We start from the raw sequence: 24,695 nt of genomic DNA on the forward strand, positions 1-24,695 counted from the left end.
GATGATTGATTTTGCCTTAGTGGGTCTCTCTTCAGGATAGCAACAGCATCTTCATCCATTTGCCTTTTTGTTTGGGGGAGTCACCGGGGAAAGCCTTAGTAGCGCAGCAAGCCAATCAATAAAAGCCTAACCGATCAGGCCACGCCTCCCCAGTCAAAATCCCTCCAATCAGCGGGCTCGTTTTTTTTTTTTCTTTTTTTACATGGGCGTACCCATTCCCTCCACCCACCCTTTTGACACTGCCCTACCGAAGCTGTAGTTTGCGCGAAGTGAATGACGTCTCTGAATTTGCGGGCCGCCGACGCAGGGCTGGGTTTCCATTTTCACAGCGAGTTTCGGGGGGGATCGTCAACATGGAGCCGGAGATGGAAGACAAAACGGTGGAACTGATGGTAAGGTCAATTTCAGTGTTACCACGCCGCGCGCCCGGGGCGAGGGATCGGTGTCAGGCTTTTTGTTTGGCGAAGGCGCCGAGGCTCGATTCGACGGCCGGGAGAGAACCGAAGCGGCTTGTCGGGAGAGGTGGAGGAGAAAGGAGGGGGTCGAGAAATCATGAGAGGGAGGGCCTGAACATAACGCTAGTACGTTTCGCCACGAATGTTAAACACACCGATGGTCCTAAACAAGAGCCTCGAGCGAATATTTGAAAAATATAAAATACGTGTTGTTTTGAGTAGAGGCTGTTTTAAAAAAAATAAAAAAATAAACGACGAAATGAAATGGTTTGTGACCGGTCGTCGGCGGAAGACGGGGTGAGGATTCTTGGTGTAGTGTTCACTGCGGTGACGCTGCGCCACTTTAACAGGGCCCTGTCTGATACTTATCTAGCTACCCGGCTAACACTGGCTAGCAGGCGAAGAACCACGTCAATTCACGCCTAGCTGTAACTATATTGTTTATGGTCAGACGTCATACTGTGAAGCATATTTGGCAACCTGTCTGACATATTTAAAAAAAAAAAAAAAACGGAAACACAACAACTACAGGTTACGAATCTCGTAAGGAAATGCTGCTCGTCTGTTTATATTTCAGAAGTGCGTAGAAGGAAGTGTACTGCCTTTTCATTCACACAGCGGTGGCAGTCTCGGCCAGCGTTAGCGCTTAGCATCGCAGCTAGCAGGCTAAATATACACTGCGTTCTTCCCAGGCATCTCCCTACCGAGACGCCGTCGTTTATTCCAGTAGCTCACATTTACATAAGGAGTAATCTTAATATTAGTTTCCTTTTGAAAACTGTGAGTTACAGTCTACAGTTAATGTATTTTTTTTTTTTTTATCTATTAGCTTTCTCTGTTAGCTAGGTGGCTAGCCCGACGTTAGCTCACCAAATGTTAGCTAAGATTAACATTACAGTGGACGTAGTCGCGGAAATGGGCATCACTTTGTATAATTCACGAATACTTTTTAATTTTAATCGAGCCTAAGCATAAAAATCGTTATTTACTTGGATCTACATTTCATATTCGAAATACTGCTTGTTAGAGGACTGTTTGTTTAATGCTCCCCCACAGAGAAGACACAGAAGCTTTCTATGGTTCAGAGGAAGTGATTTTATATATTTTTTTCAAACTTTGTATATGTAATATTGGCTGGTAAAAGTATTGAGTATAGTTTCGGTGCTCACTACACTTAAAGGTGATATTTCAAAAAAGCCCAGTAACAATTTGATGATGTATAAAACTACAGGCAGATTGAGAAACAAAAGTTTTCAACTTTTCAAGAAAATTGCTTGTTTCGATTATTAAGAGTAGCTGTTGTTTATAGACTCTGACTCGTCACTTCCTTATTTTCTTAAATTGGGTATCAAACGTTTTACACCTGAAACTGAAAAGAAAACTGATTAGGTTCAGTGGACAGAATATTTAAAGGCCTATCGGCTATTTCAAACCTGTCTTGTTTTTGTTTTTTGTCTTTGTGATTGGTTTGATTCTATTTATTTTTTTTATTTATTTTGTCCCAGTGTTATCCACTAACCACTCATGAGAGTGGGGATGGCAGAACAGTGGGCGGGGCATCCGTCAACATAAGAATGAAAATATTCCACAATTAATCCCGTTGCCCCTCCCTCTCCTCTACCTATCTCCACCTTATTCACGTCTATTAATGCTTTGGTGTGTGTGTGTGTGTGTGTGTGTGTGTGTTTATCGGTCTGTATCTTGTGTGTGTGTGTGTGAATGAGTGCGTGTTCCTACGCTCACTGTGCCAAATGTGTGTGTAGCTCTAATACTGGTTTTTCCCCTCACTATCCCCCCCCCCCCACCTCTTCCCCTTTTTTTCTCTCTTCACCTTTGGTGGTTAAACACTCGCCCTCTCTCGATTTCCAACCAAACCCTATTTATTTGACCCATTAATTTTATATTCTTGCACAAAAAAAAACAACATACTTCACTCGTCCTTTTCACCACCAACTCTGCCACTTCACCCATCTGTGCATCCATTGACTTATCCATTCACTCAAATTGTTTGCCTTCCTCCAACCAACTCCCCTCACCATCCTTCCTCTTTTTTTTTTTTTTTTTTTGCTTTTTGTTTCTTTATCCATCTCTGGTTTCCTGCTCTTCTTTTTCTCTTCCTCCCTCACCCTGTCCACTTCGTTCTCCTCTTCCCTTCCTCCCTTCCTCTCTCTCTTTCACACAGTGCTCTGTGCCTCGCTCTCTCTGGCTGGGCTGCTCCTCGGTGGCTGAGAGTTTGTGTGCACTCAGGTGCCTGCAGAGCATCCCCTCCACCCGGGCTCACAACCAGGTTCTGCCTCTCTCCTCTTAATTCTGCTTCTCCCCACCCCATTTTCTCCCTTCCTCCCTCACCATCTCTTAATCCTTTTTTTTTTTTTTCATTTTTTACTTTGACCACTCCACACGACTGCTCATGCCACCCCGGTGCAGACAGACCGCACCAACTCACTGTCCACATTACCATCCAACCATCTCATCTTCTACCCCCCCCCCCCCCCCCACTGCTCAGCTTTTGTGTTCTTCTCTGGTTCCTCTTTAAACCGGCGCTGCTAGATTTTGCCAAGAAAAAAAAAGTTGCTTGTTATACAACGAGTTGATTATTCTTTAAAAATCTATTGTTCAACTACTTTATTGCGAATTGAAAAGACCAAAAAGAAAAACAAGCCATGGTTACCAGAGAATAACCTTGCATTGAGGAGTAATAATTTCTCTCCTGCCTGGAGGTGTGAGGGTCGAGGTGGGGGTGCTCCTTAAAGCTCTGAGAGGCTGAATGCTTGCTTGCCTGTCTGCCTGGCATAACCTGGACAGTTTTTTTTTTTTTTTTTTTTTTCTTCTTCCTTATCTTATTCTGCTCTGCATGATCATGAATGCCAGCAAAGGCCATTCCAGCTGTGTTTCCTGTCTGCTTTGGTACCGATACTAGTATCTTCAGTTTTTGTGGTTGTATTCACATAAGCCGCGATTCTGATCTCATGGTTTTGCTCAAACTCCAGTTTCTTGCAGCAGCGCTATAAATCGGCAAATGGACTAAGGATGCATGGGAAAACCTCCAACATTGTGCTCAGACGTCCAGAGCTTATGAGTTTTCCAAAGAAATAAGTACAGGTTCAGCTTTTATACGCCAGATTACTAAAAACCAGTTCTAGAGATGCACCGAACTGAATTTTGAGACCGGTTTCTAACCGTCAGCTTTGTAAATCCTTCGACTTGCCGGTACTGATTTTGGCCAATCTTCCTTTTACTTTAAGAACTGTAACATAAGAAGATATAAAACGTCTTTCATTGTTTTAGTTTCCTCTGCTTCCAGCTGTGAATGGTCATTATTTGTATTGGGACTAAAGTCAATGTTACACTGTATGTGTGAGAGGCCAGTCAACATGTTTTTTCTAGTTTTATAAATAATGCATTTTATTTGTATAGCGCTTTTAAAAAAAACTCAATTCACAGGAATCAGACAAGCTCATAAAACCAGATCGCCTCAGTAAAACATACAGGACATGAAACAAAATCTAAAAGCGAGACACTTAAATACATAACCCTGGACATTACAAAACACGGGATAATCACAAGACAGGACAAAATGATCACCCATTTGAGATCTTAAACAATCTAGTATCTTTTATTGGCAACTACCTTTTTAGTTCTGAGATATTTGAGACGAGCAAGAGTGTGAAAATTTTATGAGGACGAAACCTTTTTGTTTTACGTTGTACAACCTCCTGCTCTTTGTTTCTCTCTTGCTGCCTGAATAAACCGGCTTCTGTTTAAATGGCTTCTTGCACCGTCTGTCTTTCTCCACTCTGCCCTCAGTACGTCATTTAACATTGGAGCGTTTGTGTCAACACGACCCGTGTAGTATGGAGGACCAAGTCTTCCATATCTAAAAATAAATACAGAAATAAATAAATGCTCAATAAATAAATAAGAATACAATTAATTGCCACCAAATTAATAAATGTAGGTAAAAATTAAATTATACAGTGAGACATAAATGTATATATCTCTTTTAATTAGCTTATTTATTTATTTGCCTTTGTAATAATTACCTTATTTATTTATTGTGCGTTATAATCTTCAACTTTATTTATTAATTACTTATATTTTTTAAGTATTTATTTATGTGCATGTTATAATATTTTTGTCTGTTTTATTCTTCCTTTGTATTTTTTTACCCTATATATTTCTGTGATGCTATTTATTTCTGCCTGCCCTTTTTACATTTCTGCCTGTCCTTTTTACATTTCTGTATGCATTTCTGCCTCATTATGCAAATGAGGAGGGCTGTGTCTTAAGTGCTCAACTTCTTCCCATTGGTTGGTTAGCATTTTACTGCATCGGTCAAATCTACATGGCTTTTCCCCGCACTAAAGCTTAAGTAATGTCAAACTCATCAGTCAGACGTTCAGTGTCCAACCTCTTAAGGAAAGCTGCTAATAGACCGGAAGAATTAGAACGCTGTACATTTGGGATCTGAATGTTTTTTTATGGTGTCAGATTCGGCTTTTCCAGATCAATAACTCATCGGCGGATGATTTATTCTACAAAACAGACACCTTTCTGCAACCACAGCAAGGCAGACAGTGAGCTACAACCCTAGTTTCCTCAAAACGAGTCTCCCATCGCGCTGGGTGAATTACATTGGACCCTATGCAGAGCTCGCTTGATAAGAAAATACTGTAGTTGATTATAAAAGGCACAATATGAATCATCAGATTCACACTACATATTATCATTATTCTATCCATGTTGGTCTAATTTGTGAAGGAGGCGGAGTTTCATCAAGCCGAGCCAACATTTCCCCTCAGCTGCAACACGTGGGGTTCATGCTGCGTCTTTAAGCATGATCCAGCACCGCAGTGAAGTTGGTTTGAATTTGGATATTGGACATTCAAGCTCCACGGAGTCAGCGGGATCTAGCTCATGGTTAATCCGGTTGAGGGACTCCGATTTCGGCCAGTGTCTCTCAGCTGCTCCCTCCTCCCACACACGGAGGTGCAGTTAGAGACTGTCAAAAAACTTTTGAACCAACCTCTCTTGAGAAATAAAAACCAATAAATGTATTATCTTGTGACCAGCTAAGATAAACTAATATAAATTGATGTCAATAGATAAAATCTGTAAGGCACATTTGTTTTTATTCATTTTTAAGCTATTTTCAATTTTCAAGACAAAAATTGGGACTTTTCCTTACAGATGTTTTTTAGTGGCTTGATTTTATATTAGTTTTGTCATAGGTGGTCACAAGATACGGAATTTATTGACTTTTGTTTCTCAAGAGTGCTTGGTTCAAAAGTTTTTTGACGGTCCCTAACTGCACCACCGCGTGTGGGAGGAGGGAGCAGCTGAGAGACACTGGCCGAAATCGGAGCCCCTCAACCGGATCAACCATGAGCTAGATCCTGTTGACTCCGTGGAGTCAACGGGACTTTTATAATCAACTACAGTATTTTCTTATCAAGCAAGCTCTGCATAGGGTCCAATGTAATTCACCCGGCGCGATGGGAGACTCGTTTTGAGGAAACTACGGTTGTAGCTCACTGTCTGCTTTGCTGTGGTTGCAGAAAGGTGTCTGTTTTGTAGAAGAAATCATCCGCCGATGAGTTATTGATCTGGAAAAACCGAATCTGAAACCATAAAAAAAACATTCAGATCCCAAATGTACAGCGTTCTAATTCTTCCAGTCTATTAGCAGCTTTCCTTAAGAGGTCGGACACTGAACGTCTGACTGCTAAATTTGACATTACTTAAGCTTTAGTGCGGGGGAAAGCCATGTAGATTGACCAACGCAGTAAAATGCTAACCAACCAATGGGAAGAAGTTGAGCCCTTAAGACACAGCCCTCCTCATTTGCATAATGAGGCAGAAATGCATACAGAAATGTAAAAAGGACAGGCAGAAATGTAAAAAGGACAGGCAGAAATAAATAGCATCACAGAAATATATAGGGTAAAAAAATACAAAGGAAGAATAAAACAGACAAAAATATTATAACATGCACATAAATAAATACTTAAAAAATATAAGTAATTAATAAATAAAGTTGAAGATTATAACGCACAATAAATAAATAAGGTAATTATTACAAAGGCAAATAAATAAATAAGCTAATTAAAAGAGATATATACATTTATGTCTCACTGTATAATTTAATTTCTACCTACATTTATTAATTTGGTGGCAATTAATTGTATTCTTATTTATTTATTGAGCATTTATTTATTTCTGTATTTATTTTTAGATATGGAAGACTTGGTCCTCCATACGTGTAGTGCTTTTGTACATTGTGTTTATTGAGCCGCAAAATGGAAGGTTTTTCTTTAGTTTCCGCCCCGCTGGTCAATGGACGGGGCCGATCAAACCAAAAATCGCATAATTTCGGGGAAGAATCGATTATTCTCGGTGCATCGCCACAAAATGGCGCATTGTTTAACTCTTCCAGTCTTTATAGACCAGACTAACTGCCATGTTTTTACTACCTCATTGTTTTTTCCTTTGTCAACAAAGCTGTTTTTGTGAACAATACTAACAATTCATTTCAATTTAAGCGTCTGTGTGTCCCATTTATTCAAATGAGGGTGTGACGGTCCAACTGTATATCGTTTAGGCGTAGCTTCACTCATAGAGCTAAAGTGATCTTGGCAGGTGTTTGTTGAACAGATTACTCCCACAGATGCACCTTTGATTGTTCAAAAGTAGAACTTTACACCAAAAGCTGGCTGATTTGGGCGCCTCTAAAATGTGGATGCAGCGACCGGTGAAGAGTTAGGGAGGGACAACTACCAAAACGTTTATCTGTGCTGTTAAGAAGTAGGTTTTGATATAAAATCTATGCTGTTTATCGCTTTTTTTCCTTCTGGTAGTTCCACAATGCAATAGATTAAACGCCATATTGATGTTTCAAAATAGGATTTATTGTAAATATCTTTTTTGTTCAGTACAGTTGCTAGTAAATGTTTATTGTGAAAAATATATTAATCTATTTTAATAATGATTATACTTTACAATATGACCGGACTTTTCTTTTGTCAGGTATATGTTGTGAAAGTGATTTATTTATTTTTTACATTGCTATTGTAACATAGAAACCAGTGAAGTCAGTGTAATTTTAAAAAACACGTACCGTAACCTTAAAAAGGCATAAACATGTAATAAAACCATTCCCAATTGACTTCATCAGTTCAGGATTTGCTAATAAACCTTGTATCGGTAGACTTGTATAACAGAGTTCATAAAAGCAATGGTAATGATACATTTGAGTCAAAATCCTTGTCAGAAATTGTTAGCATCTTTTTTTTTTTTTTTTGTCCTGCTTTCTCTTTGCCTGAGCCCAGTGCCAGTGGCATACCCAAGATTTTGCTCTTTAATTTCCTGTCCAGACTACTTAGCTCAGGTCACAGGCAAGCAAACAGATTCCTTTTGTTTTAGATGCTCTGTTTATTCCACCCCATAAGTGTGTCTGTGTGTGTGTGTGTGTGTGTGTGTGCGCGCACACAGCTGTTTGTGCGTGCACGCCTCAGAAATCTCGACGGTCACCCGTCCGTCCTTGGCTGTGTTTGTGACAATTAGTCAAAGCTCTGTCCACACTGCTGCCTTCCTTGGCTCCTAAAGTTCCTTTACCAGACTACAATAAAAGACTCCCACTAAGCTTTGCCCTCTTGTTTTTGTTTTTTGCCTTTTTCCGTACAGACCACGTCGGGGATGGAGTCGCAGACCTTAGTGGACGACCTGTCGCCAAAGAAGACTACAGTGCTCAAGGTGTGTCTGTAGTTTTAAAGCGGTTGTAGTTTGGTAAAATTATTATTGGAAAGAATCAAATTTAGCCTTTGTATTTCAGGAAAATGGCAACATTACAGTCAAAGAGGACTTTTTATTAAACCTTCCCTGGGTTTCCGAAGGGATTTACTTTTTTAGATTTAACTCTTCAGTTTTTGACCTCTAACAGTATGAAATGCATCCAGAAGCTTGTTCTGGTAAACATTTGTGTAGTAATAACCCAAGAGTGGGTGGTAAGTTAAGCTTTGACCTCAGTTTACAAAGTTAACTTGCTTAAATAATTCGGTAGCCTGAATTTAAGTTGTGTGAATAAATTATTGCGGGCAGGTTTCCTGAACCTACTTTCTCTGGGACGTATTTTCTCTTTGTTGTTTCAGCCCCATTGATGTGTTTTTTACTCTGGTACGTATAATTGGACCAGAGGGGGTTTTTAAAAAAATTTACCAGGTTCCTTTCCTGATGTGGAAATGAACCTCTAGTTAACTTACATCGGTTATCTTTTGTAATTCTTGTGGGGCTTGAAATAAACTGACAATTGTAATAAGCCTATACAATGCTTGGATTAAAGCAACAGAACGGAGGAGCCTTGCTTCAGCGGATGCAGAGAAAATTGAGTCCAGGACAAAGGGGCCCGTTTGGCTTCAAGGTCTCATTATTTATGGATGAGTTGGGTTTACTGTGTTCCACTGGTAATTACACTTCATTTAAGCATAGTTGTAGAGCCAAAAATGTGAAAAAAAGACAACTATTAACGTCTGTCGGAATGCATTTTCTCTACATAAACGACACGTATTGCACCTCTTATGACAGCACACTACAAAAATGGACCTAAAAATTAGTAAAATGTTCTTTAAAATGTGGGTTTTTGTCCTTGATTTGAGCAGGTAAATTATATTATCTGCCAATGGAATGAGTATTTTGACCCCTAAAATAAGATAATTAAACATCCTGCACTTGAAATAAGACGATGGAGATGAGTTGTTCCTATTTTAAGTGTAAAAAAATCTTATTCTATTGGCAGATCATCTTATTTACTGCTCAAATCAAGGACAGATGCACTCATTTTAAGAAAATGTTGCTTATCTTTAGTTCCGTTTTTGCAGGGCTAAGCAGAGCAAACGGGGATCAGTTCACTAATCGGTTGATTTTTATTTATTTTTTTGCGTCATCATTCAGCTCAATGGTCCTGTGATGGGTTCTCGCAAGCGTCCATCAGAAGGGAACTACGAGAAGGAGAAGGAACACTGCATCGCCTTGTTCGACCAGTGGTCAGAGGCCGACCAAGTGGAGTTTGTCGAGCGGCTGATATCCCGTATGTGCCACTACCAGCACGGCCACATCAACTCCTACCTCAAACCCATGCTGCAGAGGGATTTCATCACTGCGTTGCCAGGTACAGCTGCACGTTTCCGCCGCACGGCGCCAGCTTTGGGGGGAAAACGTAGAGTTGGTCGTGCTGTAACCTTTGAGTGTTAAATCGAATGAAAGCATTTCACGGCTGTCTGTAAACAAGGAAATGACGGGAAGATGGGGAGTTTGCGCTGCCAAACTACAAAATAGGTTTTGGAAAGAGACGCAGGCCCAGGCGAGCAACATTTGCCGGATTCCCTCTCACCTCTGTGTTTCCCTCTCTTCAGCCCAAGGCTTGGATCACATCGCAGAGAACATCCTGTCTTTTCTGGACGCGCGCTCGCTCTGCGCGGCGGAGCTCGTTTGTAAAGAGTGGCAGAGGGTGATCTCCGAGGGCATGCTGTGGAAGAAGCTCATCGAACGAATGGTCCGGACCGACCCGCTCTGGAAAGGCCTGTCTGAAAGACACCAGTGGTGAGAATGAAGCCATACACTAAAAAATGAAGTTTTTTTTTTCTTTCCCTCGTTATAACAAAACCGTTGTCAGTGCGAGAAAGGATGTCAACTGGTAGTCTTGTTGTAGCTTCAGTCTAGTTAAAAAAGGAGAAGAACCTGTCAAGGCTACTGTAATATTATATATGTTCATGTCTTCAGTTTTTTTTAAAGGTGAAATAATCCCACTAAACAAACGGTAGTACCCTTTCTTATATCACCTTATCTTTTCTTTTTTTTCTCACCCCAGGGAGAAATATTTGTTCAAGAACCGCACATCAGAAATCCCGCCTAACTCCTACTATCACTCCCTTTATCCAAAGATCATTCAAGACATAGAGGTAAGAGACTTTTTATTTTTTTTGTTTTTTGTTAAATAATTATATTTAAAAGATTATCGGTTCAACTTCAGTTAAAAATGTTAACATTTAAAAATGGCTGTTAGTGATCAGTGGTGTCCAGAGAGGAAAATAATAGATGCATCTAAAATTATCTTTAAATGTATAAAGTTTAGTTCATTAGTGATTGCTGCATGAAGACTTTATTGGAGTTAAGGTTTTTAGACACAAACCCTTTTTGCGGACCTTTTTCAGAACCAGGTTTAAACGCCTCGTTTCAACAAGAAGTTTCACTTCGGTTCAACTTTGCTCTCAGTGAAAACATTTTAGGTACAATATATAGAAGGGTAAACAGGAAGATTTTTCTTTTAAAATATGAATATATACATTTTCAACAAAAGATGAAGACATGGTTGGATTGGTGCAAGTATTCATGGTTTGGATCAGGAAGCCCAGGCTGTCTGGAGGGAGGAAGCTGTCTCTGTGGCGGCTGGATTAGCTTATAGCCTGAAGGTCGGCGTACCCTGTCCCTCTATAACCTACAGGCCTACTGGAAATAAAATATAGTCCAGTAAGCCTCCACCGTTGCCGGTAGAAGATATATGAGCCCCCCCCCCTTTTTTTTTTTTTTGTCTTTTGAAACCAGAGCAGTTCACGTTTCTTGCTATTTTCATGTTGATGTCAGAGCTTGCACCGTGAGTCACAGCAACAAAAGGCCACGTTTTACACCATGAGCAGCATAAATCAGCAGATTTATAGTTGCGCACATCTGAAAAAGTTAATGTCGGAAATTTTGTAGTGTTGAACACGTTTTACTTTTGTCAGAAAGTGCTGCCGGCCGGCTCTCACCATTTTATTTATCTGCTTCTCTTCATATTGCACGTTCTCTAAGGGACTTCGCTGATGCTTAAATCAATGGATTAATAAAATGTTTCATTTTCAGCTGGTGGGAATGTTAAATGCAGAAAACCTTTTCAAGTTGCTGGATTTCCTTTAGGTCAAACAGCTTGAGATTATTTAGCACCTTTTCTGTAGAATAGAATAGAAATAACCTTTATTGTCCCACAGCGGGGAAATTCAGGTGTCCCAGGAGTGAAAAATGCAAATACACACAAATAAGTAAGAAATATAAGAGTAATGCACTGTACAGTCAGGTAAGATTTACTACATAAAAAGTGTGTAGTTATTAGTTAATCAAATGGTATGCTTAAAAAATGAAAGTGCAGCTGAATAGGTCATTCAAAGAAGAACATATGTATATCTTTACATTAGAAATTCTAACACAACAAGACGTGGAGGAAAAAATCTCAGAAAAAGCAGGGATGTAAATGCCTATATTGTAAAATCAGTTCTGTTTCGTGGATGTTTAAAGGATTTCCTTCCTTGTTTCCTTCTCCTTGGCAGACAATTGAGGCGAATTGGCGATGCGGCAGACACAACTTGCAAAGGATTCAGTGTCGCTCGGAAAACAGTAAAGGTGTTTATTGTCTCCAGTACGATGACGAGAAGATCATCAGTGGCCTTAGGGACAACTCCATCAAGGTACATTAGTTTTATTGATGACCGATAATCTGTTTAATGTACAGTTTTTATCCATCTCAGGACACTACATAAACCCAGTATTTGCTTTTTAGTTGCAGCAGTTGTCATTGTTCATAGAACTGGGTTTATTAAAGAAAAACTTTATTGTCTAGAATGACTCATGCTTGTTTATCACAGCAAAACTGGTGATTAAAAGAGTAAATAAAATGTGTATGTGTATATATCTCTACTATACACATAGGAGTCGTGTTACAGCTCATAAATGGAACCACATTTAAGTTGTTCAAAGGGGTAAAAACTGTTATTGTCAGTTTCTGCTTTTTAATATGAGACCTGTTGGTCTGAAATAGAACAGAATAAACCTTTTATTGTCCCTCAGGGTGGAAGTTAAAGTGTATCGGCAGCTAGAGCTCACCACCAGATTATATACTGACTGGTATAGCTGTGAGGAGTGATTGTAGGCTTCCTAACCCGTTTCCTTCATCCGAGACGTTTAAACACATCGCTGACATGTTTCTGTCCCTCTCACTGGGTCACGCTGATGCATTGATCCCAGTAGCTTTGTTTGGTACCGCCAGTAAACGAAGCCTAATGTATTGTCCAGAGCAGTTGGGCATTCTTGCAGTGGAGAAATGGGGGGCACCCACCGTGCACGGACATCGCTGTAAGAATGGGCCATTCTTGCCATGACCCGTGTCTGCACCGTTTGCAAAATGGCATATTCTCTCTGTTTCGCAGCGTCCTTCCGTGCCAGAATCCGCCTTTCCCACACTCATCCTCTTCCTTTTTTTTGGCTTTGTAGATCTGGGATAAACAAACACTGGAATGTCTGAAGGTACTGACCGGCCACACAGGCTCAGTATTGTGTCTCCAGTATGATGAGAGGGTCATCGTCACTGGGTCTTCTGACTCGACTGTCAGGTATTTTTACACTTCATTTTATTTTAGTCACCGTAACGCATCAAAAAAATCCTAAATGCATATAAAATTATTATCTTTTAGTATTAACAGTTAAAGTAATGGCTTCTTTAAAATTCATAAGTATAACATTTCCTTTGAGTCTATATAATGGACTCACCAACACACATTCCCCTTCATTTATTTCTGTTTATTTCGATGCGCATACCTACATGTGGTAGGTGAGGAAACACAGGTGAGTGTGTTGATAGTCACAGTTTAAAGGAGGGGTCCCTTTTCATGACAAGGGCTTGAAAACTGTTTCTTTCAGCTTCAGATATAAAAATCAAGATTACATTCTGCTGCAGCCATTACCAGCAAGTTTCAGCTAAAACAGTCGGAGCTTTAAAATATTAAATCTTTTTTTAAAGCAGTGAGAGAATTAGAAATGAATACCGGACAAATGTAGGTGTCGTTTATAATAAATGTGCTCATTGCACAAAATATTAACCTCTTCTGCTGATTTTCTTTATTTTCTTTTCTTTTTCTAATGATCTGGTATCGGCCGGTTTGGGACGCCAGCTTACCGTCCGCCGCTTTGCAAGAACTCGCTCCCAGCTTTAGAACGTTGCCTTAATAAAAAACAATGGCCGACGCTCGGCTAGTTCGACTCCAGCGACCTTTCAAACACCTGACTTTGTCGTTTTTGAGGGAGAAATCTGTAAGAGTATCTGGCAGGAAGCAGAAACGTGTGAGGGAGGGGGGAGGACGCAGCAGCTTTGCCCCATACAGCTGGAGGAAATGCCCGTCACCCCCACACCTCTCTCTGGCATCTTATTGACAGCACTTTAAACCAGTGGAACTGAATAGAGGAGAGTTGTCGGGGCTTTGGAACCATAACCTTTCGTAAACCCACAGCACTTTTAAACTGAAAAGCGTAAAACTTGATTTCTTCTGGCTTTTTTTGTTTAGTTTTAGAAATGTGTATAAACACTTACCACGACCTCATGGTACGTAGAAACAAAAACACTTTGGTTTGTTTAATTCACGTCAAACACCGTAAGCTGGCGCCAAAGCCTGAAAATGTTTAGTTTTTCCTCTTTTGAGCAACTGTAGTTATTATGTAGAGGCATCCTATGATTTCTTTTATATAAAGTCATCATCCAAGGTGACCGACGCTGCGTGTCTTGTTTACGGCCCACTTTTCTAAGAAGTCTTCCACCCAGCGTTGCCACTGAGGTTAGACATTTGTCACTGACCTAAGCATGTTTGCTGCGCGGTTACATCCCCGCATGGCAACATTCCTCCTCCAGCAGGACTGCAGGGACCCCCGTCTGCAAAGAGCGCCTCGCGTGTGTTCACCTGGCTCCTAAACTGTCCAGATACAAGGTGGGGTTAGACGGCACCGCTGTGGGGTCTATAAAATGCGTTACAGTTTTCTCCCAAATTATTATTTTTCAAGTAAGCATAATCCAGCTCATACATTAATTTTCTACAGTTTCCAAATATGTCTGGGTGGGGTTTCTTTTTAGTAATCAATTTAATTGAATACATCATTGTGTTTATAAAGCTGTTTGAATAAAATTTTAAAATTTAAATTAAAATTTTTCTTTAAAAAAAAAGTAGCATTATAAAGCAGGGATTTGATTAGTCACCCTAATTCAACAATATTCCATGTTGAAGTGATCCCTTCCACTATTCACCTCCTCTAAATTGTGCAACACCAGAACTCGTCAGCACACCCTCCAAAGTCTTTCATTCCCTCATTCCCTCATGTTTTTGTTGCAAAACCACCACATTAAGCAGTGGGATCTTAATGTCGGTATAAATTACTATTCCTAACATTCTTCTTCATGCAGTGCCTTAATTTTTTAAAGCACCTGCTACTATTCACTTAATTAATCTATCCAAGCTGGGATTGGATTCCTTTAGTTTAATGGTACTGATCTTAAAACAGAAGATCAAAACCATTTTTTTTTCTGTTCTGACATTTTCTGTTTCTGTATTTGACACTTTTTTTTTTTTTACCAGTTCTTAGTTTAACTTTTAACGTGTCATTTCTTTTGTACATCTTGGTACAAAACAAACCGGCCTTCCGGGAAAACGCTGAAACGAGCTAAAAGTGCCCAAAAACGTCAGATGTAAGCTGTTAACTGTTTAAATGACGGGGGTGTTTGTGGTTGCAGCGAGCACAATATGACCACGTTTAAAGAGCAAATGCAGCTGGAAAACCACAGATGGGAAATTTTTGTTTTCTGCTTTTCTAGCAGAGGTGCATTGCACGACAAAAGTGCATGAAAGCGATTCCCTGAAGCCTCGTTGCTGAGTCGGATGGAAAATGTGTTCGATTTTCAAAAAGAAACGCAATAATGTTCAGCTTTTTTATTTTACATTATCAGAAAACCGGCGGATTAGGAAACTGTTGATGTATTCCTAATTAATAGCCTGCAAACAACCACATATGTATATAATTGAGAAGGAACAATACGAACATCAAGGTTTGCTCGTTCCTGCGAGTGCGGCTCGCCGCTGTTCCTAAAGGTTTCTGTAAATGTTTTAGTGCAGGTATTTATCGGCTTGGTGGGGGTTTATATGTTGACACATGCTTGGCTACTGCACACAGAAGCTCAATATTAATTCGTATTACTTCACGCTCCAGCCGTGCTCGCTGGATGATGGTTAAGGGAAAATGTGACCTCACTTCCTTAGCAACAGCTTGACGGGCACTTTGTTTGGCGCTTTAGCAGTCAGCTTTTCCAGTGTGTTTTGCATTCGATTCCCAGTGCCCGGCGGTGCAGGTTCAGGAACAAGCAGCTGTGTTGTCCGCACATGCAAACGCGCCGCAGTTCTATGTAAGCCGAGCTTTTCCGCTTAGTGAAACCAAACTACTTGCTTCTTTCACACACATCTCCAGTTTAGGTTTTCTGTTTCATGTCTTCCCCTTGCATGTTTTCTTCTGATCGTTTTCCCTACGTTTTTTTTTTTTTTTTTTTTTTTTTCTGGTGCCTCATCTTATTCTCTTTCTACTTAGACCTCCTCCCATTATTCTTATTTCCCACCGCTTTAATTTCTTCTCTTTTGCTCTTTCTCACGTCTTTTCACACTCGACTCATTTTTTTTTTTACCCCCTATTCCATTTGATCCTGTCCTTTTTTTAGAAGTCGGCACTGATTTTTAAATGCATTAAACATTCAGAGTTGGAGGGCAAAAGACTGCAATGAGGTGCTGCTAACAGAAGGGGGCAGTAATGCTAAAAGCTTCACCTGAAGATTACATTGATACTACTTGCGCTTAAACTCTGACGCTAACAATTCCTAAAATGATAAAGATGCTAAGTAAAAGACAACAACTTTCAATAAGCTGCTGCACTATTTTTTTTTTCTGTCATGAAGAAGAAATGATTCCAGTAAAATATAGATTACTTTACACCGTTGGTTGTCAAATACGGCGTTAATGTCCACCTGGCAGGTGCAAGTTTCCACACGGTTAGCATAAAACATCCCATGGCTGGCAGCTTTAAAAAATATTTTAAAAAATCAAATGCAAAACAACCAGAACTAAAAATGGACGACCATTAAGACATGATCAGTTTAAAAAGAAGTAACTTTTTTTTTTTTCTTTCTAGGATTGAGACCACCAGTCGTAACCTTCTGTCCCCCTCCGTTCTTCTCCGCAGGGTCTGGGAAGTTACGACGGGGGAGGTACTGAACACACTGATCCACCACAACGAGGCCGTCCTCCACCTGCGGTTCGCGAATGGTCTCATGGTCACCTGCTCCAAGGACCGCTCCATCGCAGTATGGGACATGGCCTCGCCCACCGACATCAGCCTGCGGCGCGTCCTCGTGGGACACCGCGCCGCCGTCAACGTCGTCGACTTCGACGACAAATATATCGTGTCCGCCTCAGGGGACCGCACCATCAAGGTGGGCTCCCGCTTTTTTTGTCACTGGCTTTATTCACACGGTTTGTTCTGTTTCAGTCCAGATTTTCACCACTGCTCATAAATGCAAAATGCCTTTTTCCTCATGTAGGTGTGGAGCACCAGCACCTGTGAGTTTGTCCGCACTCTAAATGGTCATAAGCGGGGGATTGCCTGTTTACAGTACAGAGATCGTCTGGTAGTCAGCGGCTCATCTGACAACACAATCCGGTATGTGCGACGTTTTAACAGCTCTGTCTGAAATTGGCCCATTTTGTTTGCCGTAGTTCCCTTTATGCCAATGTTAAGTCTTTTGCTGCACATTGATTTGCATTATTTACAAAACACAATGCTGAGAATAATGGCTTTCATGATATTACTACAAACTTGTTCGTAACAACTCAAAATGCAAATTACTGCATCATCTATGGGGGATTTAAATTAAATGTAAAAGAAAATAAAAGTTTTTTTTATTGATTTATATATTTAAAAGTCATCCTTGATCTCTAATTTGACAAATCACATCTTGGGATTGATCCTTTTACTGTTGGTTTACTTAGAGAATCAGTAAACAACTGCAGTCATGAATTCAGCCTTTTTTTACCCTTTAGGCCTAGTTAGAGCTATTTTTTTAAACTTATGGTATGGTTCATGGGATTAAAGTTTCAAACATAGTGTTTTGTGTAGAATAATTTGATCCGGGTTTGATAAGTTAAGGTTTCATCATTTCTGAAATGTAGCTGTTCTTGATTCATTTGCCGGGGGGGAAAAAAAAAAAAGTGAAATTGTCCTTTACCACGTTGCTGAATTGGAGGCCAAATTCAGTGCTGTGTTGGTTTTCGGGTTTGTAGAATTTGATTAAACCTCAAGTCTGGGAACAGTCTGAAGTTTGAAGCAGAAACCCTGTGGGAACCCCGTAAAGATCAACCACACGTACGCCAAGAGCAATGAAAAGGCAACTAGATGATCAAAGGCAGAGAACTAACACTTTGACCAAGACAGCTGAAGCCAAGCCCGCTTTATTGCAAAAGCACTTCAAATACAGCAAGCACAGCCTACGCGCTGAACAAAATGAACGATGAAAATGGATAAAAAAAAGCTGAAGTAAGGCTCATCTTGGTCTTTTCCTGCGGCAGGTTATGGGACATTGAGTGCGGGGCGTGTTTGCGAGTGCTGGAAGGTCACGAGGAGCTGGTGCGCTGCATTCGCTTCGACAACAAAAGGATCGTCAGCGGCGCCTACGATGGGTGAGGCTTCATCGGTCTAAACGCTTTCTTTGAGCCGAGGCGGGGATTGTTGGTAGACATTCCTCACATGCTTTGTTTCTGCAGCAAAATAAAAGTGTGGGACCTGCAGGCGGCGCTTGACCCTCGGGCCCCCGCTAGCACATTATGTCTGCGCACTCTAGTGGTGAGTTGCTGTTTTTTTTTGTTGTTACTTCTTTGAATAATGGCGTAATAAATGAAGCCAAAGGACGCGTGCCTTTAAACGCACCTTTACTATAACTCAGGTTAATTGAGTCCTTCCTGTTTGCTCCTGCTCTAATGGTTCTCTCACGCCCCGTCTTTGTAGGAGCACTCTGGCCGGGTTTTCCGCCTGCAGTTTGACGAGTTCCAGATCATCAGCAGTTCTCACGACGACACCATTCTGATCTGGGATTTCCTGAACGTCTCGCCCAACGGCCAGTCAGAGGGGCGGTCTCCTTCCCGTACCTACACGTACATTTCTAGATAGCAGGTATCCTGAAAGCGTCGCCGTCAAGCCTCCCTGCTAGTTTAACTGCCTGAATTTCGATTAAAAAAAAAAAAAAAAACTCTTAATTGTGATTCCCTGTAGCTTCATTACACCAAGGGATAGCATTTTGTACTATGTTGAATTTGATGATTATGGCTTAGAATATTACATTGAGAAGACTGCTGACGCGACAGTGGTTCTGCAAATAGTCATAGACGCCCTCAAAAGGTCATTTCTATAGAAGTTGGCTGTTCAGCGCTCTGTATCTCGGCAGATCAGTCAAGCAGTTTATTCACTCGATTTAGCAAATGTGGTCATTAAGTCACAAACCTTCTCTTACATTACTCACTGTACACAAGTGGAAAAGGAGCAGGAAGACGAAAAAATCTTGTTCTCAATTATTGCAAAGTAGATGTCGTGGCCAGATACTTTAAATTAACTTGCAGTATAAGTTGCAAACAATATAGAATTCCTCATTATTAACTCTGAAGTACATAGGAATTTATGGTTATTGTTTTCTTTATAAGGTTTTTTTTTTTATCGATTTTATAGTAAAACAGAGCCTTTTTTTTCCCAACTCCTCCTCAAATTATTCCACAGTTTTACTACATTTGCTTTAAAGTAGTATGCAGAGGTGAACTCGCATAGAAAGTTTGGTGGAAGGAAAAACTTTGAGGAAAGGGGGCAGAAACTGCAGGGATAACCACAGCCTTGAGAGGATTGGTTAGCATAGCCCATTCAAGAGTTTATGGCAATTTCACTTAGTGTGGACAATGGTTGGAATCAGTGCTTTAATAAACCTCCACCCCTGTATCTCCAGAACATGGGGTTACGACTGGTGCATTCTGGGTCACCCCTGAGTCAGAGATACACCTGACTGGTACTAAGATCTGGTCTGTTGACGGTCGTGTCACTGTAGTTGGGCCCGTACAGAAATCAGCCGACGCAGGGCTGTGACTGCTTTTGGCGAGTCGATCGTAACAGCGGTGTCTACTACCCCCCCCCCCCCCCCTCTCACCCCTGCAGGCTTTTGACAAAACACAGAGATGGCAATAAGGCAGACCTACATTTCTGTCAAAAATAATTTTTATTTTTGGCAAAAGTTTCTAAAAACTGTTCTTGGACTTCATTAGGTAAAAGCCATAAGCATCCGAATGAACAATGAGAAAATGTTGTGAAGTATATCCCGTTTAGAGTTGATTTACTGAAATAAATGAACTTTTCACTGATATTCCTCCAGACTGTGTTCACAAGCGTCCCGTTATTTGTGCTCCCTCCCCATAGGTGGCGCCATACAACTCGCCTTTTTATAGGAGGAAATCCAGGGCTGATTGGCTGATGGGTGCATCTGTCGCAAAAAGGAGCGCGTCTTTTTTTCCCCCTCCTCTTCCTCCTGGTCATCTCTCTGTCCATCTCCCACTCAGCCCCCCCCTCCTGCCCGTTCTGACGGACCCTTAAAGCTTGTGCCCATCGCCTGCCAGTTCAGCGACACGCATACAGGCCAACACTGAGGACTCCCCACTGCAGAACCGACGCAACTCTCCCAAGACGTTCTGCTACTAATTTATGTTTTGTAAAGTACACTAATGACAGTATTAACATAGACCTGGCAAAAACCCACAACTTTTTTTTTTCTTTTTTTGGTCCCCTTGAAGCAAACTTAAAGCCGCTTCTGCTCCTCAGATTTTAACCCCTGCCAAAAACAGGTTTTCCGCAGATGTGGATTTGCTTATAGATATATATTTATATATATTACACAGACAAACACAGTGGCACAGTTGGACAGAAGTTGACTGGAGCTGTGATGCGGGAGACAGAGACTCTGCTCGGCTCTTAAGGAAGAAGGGAAGGACGGGAGATCGAGGGGCTGAAAGAGGGAGAAACGTGTTGGCGAAGGCTTCCCTGCGCCTTCTCAAGAAGTTCTGCTCCTCCTTGACTCTCTCTCTCTCTTTCTCTCTCTGCACCCCCCCGCTCTCTCCCTATCCCCGCCGCTTAGCCTCCCTTTCACAGCCCCTCCTACGAGGTGCACATTGGCTCGGACTAAGGGGGCACACTCACACACACACTCTGAGCGTGTGTGTGTGTTTTATGTGTATGTGGACTTGTGAAAACGGCAGAACAGAAGCGTCAGACATGCATGTGAGGTTGCCTTGGATACAGCATCCCGGTACACCTCTGCTTTTTTTTTTTTTTTTTTTCCTCTTTAATTCTTACTTTGTTACTGTTTTTTTTTTTTTATCACTGTTGTTTTCTAATTTTATTTGAGTATTTTGGTTCTTAGTACAAAGAAAATCATACTAAGCGTAGTCCTTTCTCTTCCTTCCCCTGCCTTTCTCCTCATTCTTTCTACTTACCCCCACCAACCAACCCCCACCCCCCCCCCCCCCCCCCCCCCCCAGTGTTTATCTGTCCTTCTTCACGCCATCTTTCTCTCTCCCATCATCCTAAGTGCTTGCTTTGGTAATGAGAGAAGCTGGAATTCAAGAGCTCAAAATTTAGCTGTAAACGGAGTTGTCTTGTCAAAAATTGTGTTGTATATTAAAATGATTTTTTAAAGAATAAATTGACCTTATTGTGAATAAAGTACTTGACAGTGGTGGAGTGCTGAGCCCGACTGTAACCCTGAATGAGTGTCTGTCCTCGTGTGTGTGTGTGCGTGTGTGTGTGTTATGAGTGGATTTGGGTTATTCTGCCTCTCCGTGCAACTTGATGCAAAGGTTTAGCTTTCGTCATTAAAGGTTCTGAGTCATCCAGGTCATGATCAATCCAAAAAAAAGGTTAAAAAATGAGACAACTGGACCTCTGAAATTGAAGACATTTCACTTCTCATCCAGGAAGCTTACCAAGTTCAAAATATCTGTAGTAGTGTGGAGTTCCAAGCTTTGTAGACCTGCAGACGAGGCCTCGTTAGAGCTTAGATTCGCATGTATATCGACCAATGATGGGGATGTTGGGCTCATCGTTTGCCTGGCTCACTGGAGGAATGTGGTCACATGCATGGAGGTGTGAATTGGGGTGAAACTTGGCAGGAATCAAACCTTTATGGCTGTGTTGTAAGTTTTTGACAGTTGAAGCATGAGCCCTCCTCTGTTTTAAGGTTGTTTTTTTTCTCGCTTTACGTAAATGGCTTCCTCCACCCCTGCTCAAACCATCTGTCTTCTCTGTCCAAAATGGGAACATTTTTGTCCTTAGCCCTATTTAATCTTTGCCATTTATTTTATGTGACATTCTGTGTTGTTCCTAAGGCGGGAAAAATCATTTTCTGTTTAAAGAATCTTTTATAAATTACAGATGTTGAAGATTTACAATTTTCCGTCACAATTTGTATGAGCTGTGTTTGAATAGTTGGTGTAACTAGGAAGATCCTCCAGTGTCAAGTGTTTTAGTCCATGTTGACAGACCTTAAGTAGTGACTGCTTCTTTAAAAAAAAAAAAGCCCCACCCAGTCTTCATTGTCTGCTTCTGAAAGTTGTGGGCATTGGCTAAGGCTTAAACGTTGTGCAAGCGCTGACTTTAGGGCTGCTCCTTGGTCCTGATCCTCTCGTCACACTGCGAAAACGAAACTAAAAATAAGCCACATTTTCTTGAAATTGGTGTATTTGTTCTTGGTTTGAGCATGTAAATAAGATGATTTGCCAATGGAATAAGGTTTTTGCACTTAAAATAGGAACAACTCGTTTTATTTATAGGGCAGTGTATCTAATTATTTTAGGGGTCAAAATACTCATTCCACTGGCAGATCATCTTATTTACCAGCTCAAATCAAGGACAAATATATTAATTTCATATATTTATGCACTTATGTTTAGTTCCGTTTTTGCAGTGCAGTTTTCATGGACAACACTTTGAGGTGTAATCGTAACGGGGAGGGTTCCTCTAATGCTCATCTGTGTGTTATGATGTTCTCAAGCGTTCCTACACACAGGTTGTTCAATTGGAGGAATTCAACTATCTTGAAGTCGCGCCCAGGAATGATGGCGGGGTGGAACATAACTAATTGGGGCCTCGCACTGCTTCAGTCGGTTGCGGTCAAGGAAGCCGAAAAAGCCAACGTCTGTTTACTGGTCTGTCAATGTTCTGAACCTCACCTGTGACCGTAAGATGCGGATCCCAGATCCAAGGGGCTGAAATGAGCTTCCTCTTTTGGGAGGCTGGACTTGGCCTCAGAGCGAGGGTGAGGAGCTCCATCAGCAAAGGTAGTCCTAGGTGGTTCAGGCATCTGATCCAGATTGGTCCTGGATGCCTCCCTCTAGAGGTCTTCCAAGGAAGTCCCGCTGGAAGGAGCCTACTTGGCAGGCCCAGAAACAAGTGGAGGAGTTGCACATCCCTTCTGGCATGGGCATGCGTCAGGATTTACCAGAATGAGGTGGACGGGTTCGCTGGGTCGAGGGATGTTTGCTTTTCCCTCCCGGGATGTGTAACGTCAGCGCAACCAGATCTCGGACAGGCGGCAGATAATGGGATGCAGGTTTTGCTAAAAAAAAAAAAAACAAACTTACAGATTTGTGACTGTTTTTTTTGTTTTTCTGTTTAAGGCCTCTTACCTCACCGGTGATTTAAGTAGGAAGCAGGGTTGCATCAGATCGGACTCAAAACGAAACCTGATCTACAGGCCAGTTCGACTTGGGGATTAACGAAAAACATTCTCTTCTCTGTAAACCTTGAGGCCTTGGAGAAAACATTTTCCAAGTAAAGATTATATTCCGAGTATTTTCTGACCGTTACCACCAGATGGGAGTATATACTCATTTTCCCCGCCGCAGCACAGTCTGTTTTTTTTTTTAAGGCTTTGGCTCTTGACAGTGGGGTGGCCGAGTTGGGTTAGGAGTCTAAACAACCTGTTACAGAGGCTCACATACCACATCTTGTAAACGCTGTCAGTTTGAGAGAGCGAGATCTGAAATGCGGAACATTTTTACAGCAGTCTGCATGTTGAGTTTTCCCCCCCCTGTAGGTTTGTCCACTCATTCAGTGCATCTCCTCCTGTATGAAAGGGGGTGGTCTAGGCTAGGGCATGGTTTCCCAGTCCGTACAGCCGAATGTTTGAAATTCTGACTATAAGTTATGCGGGTCATACGTTTTGCACTTGGCGGAGCACCGTTAATATATGATGTGTGTATGTGTTGGATGGGATATGGGCGTGCGTGCTTCCTCTGGGTCTGTGGGATTTCGGCCCATAATTCCTGCAGCTCTCGGGTCACAGCTCCGTTCTCACGCACATATTTGGCATTCCTTCCCCGACATGATTACCATACACCTTCCACTCTGGGTTTGGCTACGCGGAATATTTCCATCATTCCCGAGTGGAACTGAAGCAACGTTCCAGAAATGAACAACTTACACCAGCAAACCCCCCCACCTCTTTCTTTACTCCCTTACTCTCTCTTCTCGATCCCACACCCATTTCTTCTCCACCTCACCGTCTCCTCCTTATACCAACCCCCCCCCCCCCCCCCCCCTTCCCCCCATCATGCTGCGCAGAGTCCTGTTGCCTTGCAATACGTATCATCTGGTGCAATCTTTATCCCCCTGAGTCAGCTGTTTGTGTCTGCCGAAGCAAATGGGTCATTTGGCAGTGACATCTCCTCAGTGACCTCCTGCTAGGACAGGGAAGGGGATGGAGGATGAGAGGGAGGGACAAAAAAAAACAGCTAGACAACTTCTCACCACTGTGAGGTCTTCTTATATGCTCTTCTTTTTCATCATGTACGGTAAATAGAAAAAGGAATTCAAGGTGCGTTTCAGCAAGCTCTGGTTCCTCTGGGAGTTTGGTAAATGTTCACTTTATATTTTCCGCACACTTTTTTTTAAAGTCTTAGTTGGTGTGTTTACTGGCAGAAGACGTCTATTACGCTGTAGCTTTCAACGGCTTGAACTTGGGCTTCAGTTGAAAAGCAGCTTTTAGGTCACACAGTAGCTTGCTGTCGAATTTCATAAAAGCGCCCCTGTTGGTTGGAGCGGCAAAGATGCTGCGACTCTCCGGTTTAATCCACCGTAGGCTCGTGGCTTCCGCATTGACCACTCGCCCTGATTTATTAGGCGGGAGCACAAAAGCGATTGTCATTAGCAGGAATGAAGTGGAATACTGCAAACACTGCATTACCATTAAACCTTTCTGCTCCTAGATTCACCACTTTCCCCGCACGCTGTTTATCTATTTAAAACAGAGAAAATTAAGAGATAAATATTTAGTTT

General features: G+C 41.6%; 1 protein-coding gene across 2 annotated transcripts; it reads left to right on the top strand.

Annotated features, from left to right (window-relative positions):
• The first annotated feature begins 229 nt into the window (after window positions 1-229).
• Window positions 230-21,083, top strand: fbxw11a (F-box and WD repeat domain containing 11a). Of its 2 annotated transcripts, XM_036129859.1 has the most exons (14): window positions 230-392; window positions 2,638-2,742; window positions 8,139-8,207; window positions 9,402-9,618; window positions 9,863-10,049; window positions 10,318-10,408; window positions 11,810-11,947; window positions 12,750-12,868; window positions 16,521-16,770; window positions 16,879-16,997; window positions 17,903-18,013; window positions 18,098-18,176; window positions 18,339-18,503; window positions 19,785-21,083. In XM_036129859.1, the coding sequence occupies exons 1-13, from the start codon at window positions 354-356 to the stop codon at window positions 18,498-18,500; spliced, it is 1,686 nt and encodes a 561-aa protein (XP_035985752.1). In that variant the 5' UTR covers window positions 230-353; the 3' UTR covers window positions 18,501-18,503; window positions 19,785-21,083. The 2 variants fall into 2 exon arrangements, with proteins under 2 accessions (XP_035985752.1, XP_012737613.3); XM_012882159.3 differs by lacking the exon at window positions 2,638-2,742 and having other exon boundaries at window positions 232-392.
• Window positions 21,084-24,695: the final 3,612 nt, after the last annotated feature.

This window comes from Fundulus heteroclitus, unplaced genomic scaffold (assembly GCF_011125445.2).
Source record: "Fundulus heteroclitus isolate FHET01 unplaced genomic scaffold, MU-UCD_Fhet_4.1 scaffold_239, whole genome shotgun sequence".
Taxonomy (NCBI): Eukaryota; Metazoa; Chordata; class Actinopteri; order Cyprinodontiformes; family Fundulidae; genus Fundulus; species Fundulus heteroclitus.